The sequence below is a fragment of the Tachysurus vachellii genome, chromosome 7, assembly GCF_030014155.1.
Source record: "Tachysurus vachellii isolate PV-2020 chromosome 7, HZAU_Pvac_v1, whole genome shotgun sequence".
Classification (NCBI taxonomy): domain Eukaryota; kingdom Metazoa; phylum Chordata; class Actinopteri; order Siluriformes; family Bagridae; genus Tachysurus; species Tachysurus vachellii.
The window spans coordinates 6,461,038-6,474,301 of NC_083466.1; the positions used below are offsets into that span (position 1 = coordinate 6,461,038).

General features: G+C 38.4%; 1 protein-coding gene across 3 annotated transcripts in view; it reads right to left on the bottom strand.

Annotated features, from left to right (window-relative positions):
- The window catches only part of rasal2 (RAS protein activator like 2), a 55,310-nt gene that overhangs the window by 37,238 nt on the left and 4,808 nt on the right, over nt 1-13,264 (bottom strand). Inside the window, exon 1 of one of the 3 annotated variants that reach the window (XM_060873943.1) lies at nt 7,042-7,805. The exons of 1 other annotated variant lie outside the window; for it this stretch is intronic. In XM_060873943.1, the coding sequence (XP_060729926.1) occupies nt 7,042-7,543 (502 nt within the window). In that variant the 5' untranslated portion in view covers nt 7,544-7,805. Of the gene's footprint in view, nt 1-7,041; nt 7,806-13,264 lie in introns of those variants that run through there. One more of the 3 variants, XM_060873941.1, reaches the window with a different exon arrangement.

Sequence of the window (13,264 nt, forward strand, 5' to 3'; positions counted from 1 at the left end):
GTACAAAGAGGCTCAATATAAAAACCCATGATGCCCAAATTGTCTAGATGCACTATATGGTCAATGGTCCACTCTTTTGGGAAGGCTTTCCACTAGATTTTGAATCTTGGCTATGTGGATAGCCCTTTCAGCTACCAGAGCTTTATTGAAGTCAGACTCTGATGATGGTGAAGGAGGCCTGGTGAACAGTAGCATTCCAGTTCATTGCAAAGATGTTCAGTGGGGCTACGTTCAGAGCTCTGTGCAGGACACTTGAGTTCCTCCACTCCAAACTAGCAAACCATGTCTTTATGTTTCTCACTGTGTGCACATGGGCATTGCCATCCTGGAATAGGGGCCCGCTATTAGTTCCAGTTGAGGGAATTTGTAATGCTACAGAATAAAAACCCTTCTATACAGTTGTGTGGCCCCAAGTTTGTGGAAACAATTTGGGAAAGAAGTGTGATGGCTAGTGTCTGCATACTTTTAGCAGTAAACGGAAAAGAAAAAGGCAGAACATTATATATTCTTAGGAAAAGGTTTTCTAAAATTGGTTGCTTTAGAGTGCTATAAAGGTTAGCATGTAAAGCATAAAATCATAGAAAGCTTCAACAAAACAGTCTCAAAACATAATTAAAATGTAAGGAGTCTCGTTTATTACATCAATTTCATTGCCCCTACACATGTATCACTGCCACATTTCCAGTGACATTTATCACCGATTATGTGCACAGTCCTGCTAACCATTTTCCATTGGTCCTCTGCATAACAGAATTATGGGTATTGTAGTTTTGGTTTAATTTAATTTGATGATTTTGTGTGTGAGCCAGAGAGGGTCTCTACTTCTTTTAGTTGGCTGGTAACATATTTTTTGGATTTTGTGCCCTGTTTCAGTGCCCTGTTTCAGACCTGAAGCTCTCTGCCTCCACACATTGGAGGCAGATCTCACGAAAGGAAACGTTAGTACAAATTATTACACAAAATAAAATGCCAAAGAATGCCTTAATAAAATGTAATTTCCACCCTCCTTTTATTTACATATAATTACTTAGTGCTTCTTTATTTATTAGAAAAGCAATCTGGAGTATGTGCAAACTGACATCAATCTTCATCAAGGCTGTCAAAACGAAGAGTAAACAAAACAAATGCTGTACAGTGTCGAAAACCATCTTGTCTGAAATAAGGACATTTGCATATTATTGTACGCTTTACAAGACTACAATTGCGTCATTATTTCCAAAAGCCTCGATTCACAGGCCACACTGCAACGCAATTTTATCCACTTCGAAGAGCGTTTTCAAAAATCTCTAGTTTCGTTGACAAAAACGCCGTCTCGTTGTGGACAGAAGGCTTAAAAGAAGAGAAACATTATGTAAACAAAATGTGTTGTTTTCCAGCATTACAGCAGAATCACTTAAAACTCGATCATTCAGCAGAGTTTTCACAAAGGCCACAGTTCCCTTCTGCAAAGCTTATGATGATATTACACATTTCTCCTCAAAACTGAAATGGGGGAAATATTTAACTTCCTTTTTCTTTTTCAGACTAATAGTTCTGGTTAAACAAAGTGTTTATCTCAATATTTTATAATGCACACAATGTAATATTAATATCCACATTAATATCCACTGTAAATACCTGACGCTACCATCAAATCTACATGGTGTGGGGTTCCGTTTCCTTATATTCATTTAGCATCAAGACAAAAATTTCTACCCTCACAATGTTCACCCACTACATTTGTCGTGGACATTGCTGCATGCTGCTGTGTGTATTTGTGTGGCTGAAAACAATTATGGAAGGGGGTGTGTGCCAGCTCAACACAAGAGCCACCAGTTTGTGACCCTTGAGGGGGTTGAAATCCACAAATAGCTTGCACTAGGGAGGGCTGGAAAGAGTTTGTCAGTAATGAAAAAGGACTGTGTGACTGAGGGGTGAACAATACTATCTTTTAGACTAGTCAGCAATTTGTAGTTAAAGATGGACTTTTTGGGTTGTGTGCTGATTAATGAATCCACAGTGATCAGTCTGTCATACAAGTGACAGATCAGTCTGTCAGTCTGTCATACACAACCAAGTCACAGTCATTAAAATAAACATTTAACATTTGCTTTCTCTAATCCAGTCTGTTTAGAGGAAGGACAACATAATATAATGTAAAGCCGTTACCAATAGTAAAATAGCACTGAATTGCATAATAAGCACTGATAACATGTTTCTTGCTATATTTTTACATTTACTTATCCAAAGTGACTCAAAAGTAAGACAAAACTATATAACTGAGAAATTGAAAACCTTAGTCATCACTCTGTGCATTAATCTCACAATTTCCTCTGCAGAATCTTATCTGCTGACCAACTTCCCCTTATACAGAAATCTGCAAATAGGACAGAGGTGCATAAGCAACAAGACATGCATCCACCTGTATGTATATGCAGAGAACACATGGACATGACCCTAAAAGTCACCCTGGTGCATCTCTGTACCTTCCCAGGCTCACAAGGAGGCCCCAGCATGCTTCGTGTTTGTGTGTGCGTGTATGTGTGTCCTGTCCGGAATGTGTTGTACTGGGGTGAGGCTGTGCCACCTGTCCAGGACGGGGTTTCACAGGGGAGAATCTCTCTGGCCTGCCAATCACAACCACAACAGGAAGAGCTCAACAATATTCCCTCACACACAGATTCACAACTAATTAAACTTTTATTTCTAAAAAAGACTATTCCTACTAGACTAAAGCAATCCCTTCAGAAACTCTGGTGCCTACTTATTTGCAAATTAGTGAATAAGTTAAAAACCACAGCGCTTCACCAGAAACAGTGGTTTTGTTTTTACACAGCAGTCAATTAAAAGATACATGCGAGAAGATTTGACTCTATTTCTGAAGAATCAGAAGAATGAATCAAAAATATTGCTAGCAAAGGTTGCATGCAAGCCAGTGAAAGAGGTAGCATTAGGCAACAGGGAACAAGCAGCTGTTGGGGAACTTAAAATATGGATGTTGTTGCTGGTCAAAGTACCTATTTACAACCTGACAGCCACAAAACAGAATTCTATATACTGAGAACATTCTCTTCTGCAAAATACAAATAATAACCTTTATTTCATCCTAAGGCCTGAATATCAAAGATGTGCAATTAAGTGGTTTTCCACTGAAAAACATTTTGTCTTCATATTTCTTGACAAGTATAAAGATATTAACACAAACTCTTAATTAGTCCCTATATTTGGCCTTCCCTTTTTGAATTTACCACCTCGATATGCAAAATTCCCACAGTATTTATCAGGTGTGTGCACACAAGCACACAGAGAGACAGGTGCACACAGAAATGTATAAATATAAACACACACACACACAGACTTGTACATGTGCAAAGAGTCATATAAAAATACATGCACACCCTTAAAGGAGAACGGAAAATGCTTTGTCCTGTATGGTCGTCACGACAACCTATAAACACAAACAGCTCATCCACTGACAATGCTCTGACATCATCTGAAAGGAGTGTGCTGTGGGTGAGGGTATCATAAGGTAAATAATGTAGTGAGTGGATTGCTTCATTGTGTGTGTGTGTGTGTGTGTGTGTGTGTGTGAGTGTGTGTGTGTGAGAGAGAGAGAGAGAGAGAGAGAGAGAGAGAGAGAGAGAGAGAGAGAGAGAGAGAGAGAGAGAGAGACAAGGTGTGGTACTGATACTTCCTTAATATCCCTGTCAATGCCTGCTGCCCTAAATAAGCTGAACAGTTTGCTACAATCCCATACAAACACAATGTAGTTATACAAGTCAAGTAGGTTTTATTGTCATTTCATCCATATATAGCTGATGCAGTACAGACCCTTGTGCTACATAGAACAACACAGCGCTAAAAACATCTTTATTTGTTGACTAGTAGGATTGATTAGTATGAAGCAAAAAATAAATCATTGTGCAAACAATAATCACATATTTTTCTATTATTGGAATTTCATGAAATGAATTAAATCATTAAAATAATGACATAGACAAAATGCAGCTTTACAGAAACCTGATTGAAGACTCAGATCCCTAATGAGCATGTCAGAGGAGCCAGTGGTAAGGAAAACTCCCTGAGATGACACGAGGAAGAAATGTTTAGAGGAACCAGACTCATGGGAATCCTTTTCAGAATGGCACCAGACAGTGAAATTAAAAACCATTACGCTTCTATAACTGCTATAAAGATGAACAGTAGGTGTGTTGATAGGTATTTGGTTTGAGAATATTGTTAAGAAGTCTGCTGTAATAAAGACTAAATGTGTTTATGATTTCATGCCTACAGTATTTGAAGACAGCAACATGCAACAAACTGAAATGAGACCTTAATTTTAAGTGTGTTCACTTTTAATCGTGTATGAATCAGAACAATAATAAACGCTCCCCTAAAAGCTGTCAAAAATGTCTGGCTAGTATATGCCCATTTCTCAAACAGTACTTTACCTGTCTTTAGCGTAAGTAGCAGGCATTTTCGTAACTGGAAATTCACATGTACAGTATACTATTAATTCCTAGTTGATGCACTAAGTGCACTGAAAAATACATTTTTCACTAATGTGCTGCAGCCTGTTCATTGTAACAGGAGGCAGCGTATCTATCTGAAGGTGCTGTGGGTAATATTTCTAAAAAGCTGAGGCACAGAGTAAGAACATATCTAGACTACAGATGTTGAGCAAAACATTTAAATGGGTTAGGTATTAAATGGGTGCTTCTGCTCACGTGGTGGACACTGATCAATAGCATCATGTGATTTGAGCAAACTGAGCAAAGCCAGAATTAAAATCTCAAGATTGCCACACTTACCAGGTACAAGGCCTCAAATGACTACCATGAAACAAGCAAATATATTTAACCTTAGCTGTGAAAGGACATCTAGAAATAACACTTTTATAACAATGACTTTACACTGGCTTTCTTACTTCTAAATATTTGAATAAGGTAGATATTGCCATGTCTCTTTCATCTTGACAGTGGCATAGCTCAGCAGAGTACAAGTAAGTGTGTGTGTGTGTGTGTGTGTATGTATGAGGTGTGCCGTAAGAAGACTCTCCTATAAGACACCACAGGCCGAAGAAAAGTCAGCCAGCTCAAATTTCTTCTTAATGGACCAAGCTTAACATCTCATGTACATCACAATGATTCTGTGCAGCTGGTGTATTAGCTTTTTTGCACATATATTTCAGTAAACTGATATAGACATGGATCCTCTTATGACTGAACCAAGTAACTTGGTATGTGTGTTTACACACATTATGCTGTACAATTCAAGCAATAATATTTTCTGCTTTTTCTTGAAAGACAGGAGTGGAACCTTATGTAGTCTTGTAGTGTTGCAGCCCATCTGCCTCATAGTTCACCACGTGTATTCTGGTCAGTTAATCAGATTATTTAAGTTATTCTACTTGAAAGCTATTCTTTCGTGAACCTGTCCAATCTCCTTTGATTAATCAGGTTAGTTTCTGATTCAGGTGTTATTCACTGGATGCATTTTGTTGGTTCTCAACCTGTAATCCAAAAGTGAGTCGTGTCATTCATAGAGAGGCAAACACTGGTTATGCTAAATAAATTGCATTTTTATTGTTTCTTCAATGTGTGCCTGATTTGAGTAGCTGTGAGCAGGGGGAGGGAAAGTGCTCTTTTGTTTTTCCCTAAATCCAACACTTTCACCAGCAGCATTGCACAAGCACATTTGCATCTCACTAGCCTTTCTTTTCCCAAAGTAGGAACGTCACCACCCCCGTTTCCATAACCAGGAATTGTACAGTGAATTCTGGCATGGAATCAACACTGGTAGGGTTTTGTGTGTTGCGGCTCAATTATATATCCTGAAACTATGCAAATGGTATGAGGGAGATTATCTTCACTTTCCAGCAGAGTTTTCTTATTGTGCTCTTCTTACCTACTCTGGGGGAAACAGGGACATTCCTATTTCCAACAATCAGTTATGAAGTTTTCATGTTTGCTAAATGGGTTTTTGAAAAACCTTAACTAACACTTTCACATCTGAAATCACCTCTGTGCATCCTGCTGCCACTGGGATGGCTCCTGTTTGAAAAGTGGAGAGCTTTGTGATTGGTCATCACTTCTGCTGACCAGTCTTTGTAAAGAAACTAATGCTTCAGGTGGTGTGGCTTCATTCTTTTGTCTGCCTGCTGAAACACTTATTTGCATACAAAAAGAGGAGTAGAACACATTCCCTCCTTATTCTGCAGGAGAAAAAGGAGCAATGGGCAGATTTGGGGGATGGAATGGACAGCCAACCTCAGCATAATTGCCTGCTGAATCTTTGTGATAATTTGAGGAACTCATGTCACTCCTAATTAATGTTATTGTGTCAAACATGATACTGGAAGACCTTTCAGTTTAGTGAGTGAGCGCTTTTTTGTTGTTTGTTGAAGGAACTTCTAATTTCTGGTAATTCAAAAGGGAAAATCCAGTTAGTTGCTGTGGGGAAAGCACTGACATCAAATAAGGAAGAGAGCTCAGCTACAGTGAAGTGAAACACCCATGATAACCATAATAGTTATGAAATCAGATTAAAATAAAGCTTTCTTTTTACAACCTAAGTGGTGGCTATGTGGAATATTAGAAAAAGCCCCTGATTTTCTGATTACAATGAATTTATGTGATGGACTTTATGGAAAATTACAGTCTATCCATAATTCTATACAAATGACTCATTTCCTGTCTCAAAACTCTCAAACCTCACATGTAGATACAAGCGATGATGGGTCAAAATGCATGTTGTGCTTTAAAAAAACTTCTTTCAGCAAAGTAATCCCTGATTTGTCCTTCTATTAATAATATAGACAGATTTCAAAAAAACACCCAAAAAAGGCTCTATATAAGAGAATCTAGCTTAGCGTACTGTCGCTTGTACAGATAGGTTGATGGTTTTCCCTTATAGCTAACATGGACAATTAAAATATGCTAGTGCTAATGTAATTCATAATCTACAATTTAACCAGAATAATGTTCTGAATATAAAGTTAACATGGGTCTAAGACACAAAGCCACTGGTACATGTTGTTGAGTGAGAACAAGAACTTCCTACCGGCTTCTGCCATCTCCACAGATTCTTGCTCTCCTCTGGCTGTCAGAATCCGACTTATGCGACGAGACATTGACAAGAGAATCCCAGAAAATGGGAGGCTTCTCTGTTTCCTCTCCAGAGGCTGGGCTTCTATTATAATGCTGGTACCTGGTTCAGAAGCTGAGCGTAAATATGGTGTTTTTCTGTAGGCTGTGCAGGGCACGTCAGGTGGAACATGTTCCAGTAGCATGCCTGAGTTGGTGACTTTACTGACATCAGGCAGGTTGGCAGGCAAGGTGTAACTGCTCGGGTTAAAACAGGTCAGATCCTCGATGAGCACAGGCTGCTTGGACCGGATTCTGCTCTCAAGAGTATCCATGGGAGCAGAGTTGGAGCGATGTTTTAGCCAGGGCCTCCTCAGGAGGCCCCATCGATGAGGACTTTCTCTGTCAGTCAGGTAGAGAGATGGATTTCTGCTAGACCATATCCGCTCACCAAGAGTAGCACTCCGTTCCAGACTCATTCGGATGAGAGTGAAGTCCAGCAGATAAACACACAAGGTACAGCGTGTCTACTCACAATATTCAACCAAGACAACAAAGACTCTGGATTCTTGAAATGAGGAAATCTTTGATTGTTACCTTTGATTGTCAGTGTTGTCTGAGTTTTAAATTCTAGACAACTATTGCAACGTATTTATGACGAAATCTTAAAGAAAGCGTCAGACTTCACTTTGTTGAAGACACGTCTGCTGCATGTTGCTTCCTCTATCACTTCCTGCTTTGTGCACTACTGATCTGCTTCCTGGGAGGAAATGGACTAAAAATCACATTGACGCTTACACTCGCTATCCAATAAGAGAGTGCATGGGATCACTTTAGTTCTATACCGATGAAATTCTGATGAATAAATGATGCCAAAAAAGAGAAAAAACTGTCAAAAATAAATCATTGTCAAAAAATACCCCTATTGGACAGCATATATTTATCATGCAGATAATGTATGTTAAATGCATGTAAAGAATTATCAATCATTTAATTTATGTACTTATTATTTTTTCAATGATGTAAACTTGTACTAAAGATATTGCTGTAATTCACAAGCTCTGTACCTGTGTAAAGTATACAATTTGCCTAAGAACTTAACTATATCATATTCTTATTGGTTAAATAAGAGGAACTCTAAGCATGGCATAATACAGTTAACATCACATCCAAAATTGTACTGTGATTATTATTTTCAGTGTGTCCAAAGGTGAATAATCAAAATATTACAATCACATTTATACTTAAATGTAGACCCACAAGAAAATGAGTTACTTGAATATATTTGAGCATATAGTATTGTCATTAAGAGAACAACTAATTAGACCTCTCACTTATTCAATCTCATTTTTGTAGCTATTTAATTAAAAAGGGCTTAAACTGGATCTAACCCCAAAATGAATCTACATGGTTACAAAAAAAAAACAACACATGAATTGAATTGATATTTCAGATTCTTACATGTGTCAGTCACCTTTACTTACAATGAACAATATACAACTCAATAGCAACTTCTGTAAAATACATCCACCGTCTCGAATAGGAACAAATGTACAGCTTCATTTTCATGCGGTCATTAAATCAGCCAATAATGTGGCAGCTGAGTTGACAGGAAGATAACAGCATCCCTGCATGCACAAAACTTCGAACCTTGAGGTGGATGAGCTACAACAACAAAAGCCTTGGTTTTCCTCCTGTTAGCCCAGAACAGGAATCTGAGGCAATTAAGGGCAGAGACATAGTGGACATTTTACCACAGCAAAGGACAGTGATTCTCACTTTCTTGCACTTTCTTTTACATCATATGGATGGCCAGGGAACTGCTAGATGCATTGCTTATCTGTTAAAGAGATGGCACCAGGATGTACTATAGGAAGCAACCAAGCTGGCAGAAGCAGTGTGATCCATGGATTGCTTGGAATCCATAGGTCCTAGCATTAATGTGGATGTTCATTTGACATGTGGCCTAATGGTTAGAGTTTGACTCCTAACCCTAAGGTTGTGGGTTCGAGTCTCGGGCCGACCATAACTGAGCTGCCCTTGAGCAAGGCACCGAACCCCCACAACTGTTCCCCGGGCGCTGCAACATAAATGGCTGCCCACTGCTATGGGTGTGTGTTCACGGTATGTGTGTTCACTGCTGTGTGTGCACTTTGGATGGGTTAAATGAGTATGGGTCACCATACTTAGCCGTATGTCATGTCACTTTCACATGTACCATCTACCTTTGTTACAGATCAAGTACACCCCACCATGCAACAATATTCCCTAATAGCAGTGGACTCTCAGCCAGACAATGTCTCTTACCACACTGCAAAAATGATTCAGGAATGGTTTGCGGAAAATGAAAAGCATTCAAGGTGTATACTTGGCCCCCAAATCTCAAATCCGATCAAGCATCTGCTGGATGTTCTGAACAAACAAGTCCTGATGCATGGAGGCCCCAACTTGCAACATGGTTTTATGTTCACCAGTTTCACCGCCATTAGAGTAAATTCAATCAATCATTTGGAGGTACTCAGATGCTGTTAAGCAAGATAATGTTGAAACTATGCAAGAAGCAACTGGGAGAATTTGAGAAAATCTATTGAGGTGAACCATATCCACAACCTGCCACAATACAGCCCTTGAGTTATTCTTCAAAAAAACTAAAATGTGGATGAACGTAATCTAATTCTTGGTTAGTCTTAAATGGAAACAGCTGTTATGTGCGAATATAATACCCCCAGCAAGGGACACAGAGCTATTTCCTTACTCCTGCTTCCAGTTTACATGCACTTAACACCTCTTAAAGATACCAACACAAATCTGCAACAGGGAATGTGAAATCTTTGAAGAAACACAAATGCAAGTAGTTCTGCACTAATTCACATCGTGTCACATAATTGGGCATAAAAGATCATTTTATTATTACTATCTATTGCGTACATTAGTTTGTTCCAAGTCTGGAGTCATGTATCCTAATTGTTTAGAACATGAACATCATCTGCAATAACATGATTGCTAAAGGCTTTAATGCCTGTTGTTCTGAGCATTTCTGGTGCTCTGAAAGCCCTTAGGAGGGGCTGTGTCTGGATTTTAGCAATTAACACCTTGTTACAGCTGTAGCACAAACCAGGTTCCCAGAAGCTGGGTGTGAAAATGGTCATTAAACACCAGCAGCCCCTGAGCACTGCTGCAGGACTAAAATAGTCCTAGCCCCATTGCTCAGGGACAACAAGAACATCACCAACCCACAGGATCTAAAGCTTGACAGGCTAAAGGTCACTTTTTCTTTTCATTGTTTAAGCATGATTCATTTGAAAAGCTTGGCTACAAACTTTATACTACTCAGCTGAATAAAATGGCATGAGAATACACCACACCTGCTTAAACAAATCAGACTATAATACACAGCTTAACAGTATGTCATCATACAGCACCACCATTTAATATTACAGTATGAAACATTTTGATGTAGCCTTGGAATAGTTATTTTAGACTGTCTAGTTTTTCTATCACCATTTCTTTTCAAAACAACCAGCATTATAAAATCTCTTTAGATGCTTCACATCTTTTAACTGTTTCTGAACCGTGGAACTGTGTAAAACCTCACTCAGACTTTTTTTGAAGAACATAATGCAATTAATTATCAATGTCTATTTTCATAATATTAAATATACATGTCAAGGATTCAATTAAAAAATGAACACTTATTCAATTATGCTAAGGTTTACGATAAAGTTTTATTATGGCCTTTTATTTCTTTAAACTAAGTTTTAAAGGTAAAATATAAGGTTTACTAATATGCACTTAAACACCAAGTCTTATGGAAGCTAAAAGCTCTAGTCTACAGGGATTATCTCTACAAACAAGCCTAAGTGCAATAATGCAATAAATCATTCAAGATACTCAAGAGGAACTAGCAGAGAAAAGTGACACTTTGACTGTGTTTGAACTGAGGCAACTGTTCCAGTATCTGCTCTCAGCTACACTGTCTATAGAAAGCCAGGGGAATATGTTCAAAAAGTAAAGTGCATCTACTGGCCCTGTAAGGTGGAGAGAGAGAGACAGAGAGAGAAAGAGAGAGACAGAGAGAGAAAGAACACATGAAGCAGATTGCATGTCACAGGCTAAAAGCTATACTGGCCTGGCTAATCCAGCACTAACAGAATTAAATTTCTACACTGTATTGATTTCAGCTGAGAGATAAATCGCTCTTAGCTCAAAAGGCAAGTAGATGGCTCCTCACTAAGAACGGGCCCTAGAAGTCAGGTGAAGCAGAGAAACCTAATGACTATATTAGGAGGATAAAGGCTATGCTAAGGCTGGCCAAACAAGCATTAGAAGAGAAATAAACTTTCTATAATCTGGTAAAACCATTCGTTTCTTAGGTGGGAATTATTTTTCTGATCCAAATCCAGCATACAGTCAGCACCATAACTAACAGTTACATGGCGGGACAGGGAACAGTAGTAGTGATCACACAAACCTGAGCAAATGACACCATGTGTTTATCCCATTAACAAGGGGAAACCTCCTCCCTAAAATATGTGGCAGTGTATTTTTAAACAGAGAGAGAGATTAAAACTCTTGTTTCCTAGCTCAACCAAGGGAAATCCTGCCACTCCACCAATACAGGCCATCAGACCTAAACAGAGGCAAAGGGAGAGACACACTAAGATCTCTATTTAGTTATACAGCCAAGCAAAGCAAACCAGTTTCATACAAAATAGTTGCTAAACTGGGCAGCAGGTCTACTACTTCCAGGTGAAGTGGAATCCGGTGAAGAGTAAAACAGCACTAGAGCATATTAAAATAGTTTCATCTTTATAAGAGACAAACATTCTGAGGGAACTGAAGGAAGGGCCTTCATTCTTCCAGATAGTGGCTGATGAGCCTTTGTGTACAGTATTGCATCTCCGGACATGGCGTCAGAATGCGATAGGAAAAGGATGTGAAGGACAAGAATGAGTATGTATGTGTGTGTGTGTGTGATTGCTCCTGCAGAGCTCAGTTCTAAATCTGTTAACTGCACATCCCTGATAACAGACAAGAGGGCCAACAAGATATGCAACCTTCACTTCACAACAGTGTGATGTTTTCTGTTTGAGCACATGGAGAACATGGTTACCAAATGAAATTATTCACACAGCCTCTAGACAGCCTGTCCTTTCCTTCTTTTCTGTTTGTGTATACAAAGGCATCAGTACGCATATTGTACTGGTAAGAAAGATAATTCATTACAACCAATCAAATTGAAAGTATTATAAAGAAGGCAATCACTTGACAGCATTCAATCAAGTAATCAGACTATGTTCCTTGATGTACAATGGTAGGACTTCCATTTTGCTGTGATTTGGCAGTAATCTCCATCTCCAAGTGCCATGTACTGATGCTTTGCCCCACTTTTTGCATTTATCTACATATATAGAGCAAATACACATATATGGACACACTTTTTCCACATAAATAAATGCATGAATTCTGAACATAAATAAATCCTTCTTCACACTTGTAATGCAATTGTTAGAGTTATTTTATTAATGTAAAGAACTCAGTAATGACTACTGACATAGCATATCCCAATACATGGCATATTTCTACATGCATGCATCACAAAATATACTGCATGTATGCTTATAACCTGCGAGCAGTTCAGTTACAATTTAAAACCTGTTAAAATAGAGCATCATGCTTTTTGATGTCTATAAAATAAATGTATACAGAAAAAGAGGGACTAATTAGTATTAGAGGCTAAAGCCAGTGCCACCTGAAAATCTGGCCAAAAGCTAGGAAACATGTCTGAAGTCTGAGAGCTCTTTCAGAGTCACTTTTCTCTCCAAGCACCAAAGTGAATTAGGTGAAGACCAATGTGTTAAAACTGTTTTTTATTAACACAACAAAATGTAAACTGCAATGATGTTAAGCAGAGGAAATGATGATTAAACTGTCTATTTTAAAACTGTCCCAAAGAAATGTTCCAAGGAAATTTTACATGGCTGTTATTTTTCCTTATAACAGATGAATAAAAGGATTTCATACAGACTGCCATGATTGCCTATCATGCTTTTCTTATTGATGGATATATATGAATAGTTTTATTTAGATTGAGCTACCAGTCAAATGATTATTGCACGGCATGTGAAAGTAGACAATGTGAAATTGATATTAAACTGCGTTTGATTACAGGTTGTTTGTTAAATTATAGCTAATAAAGA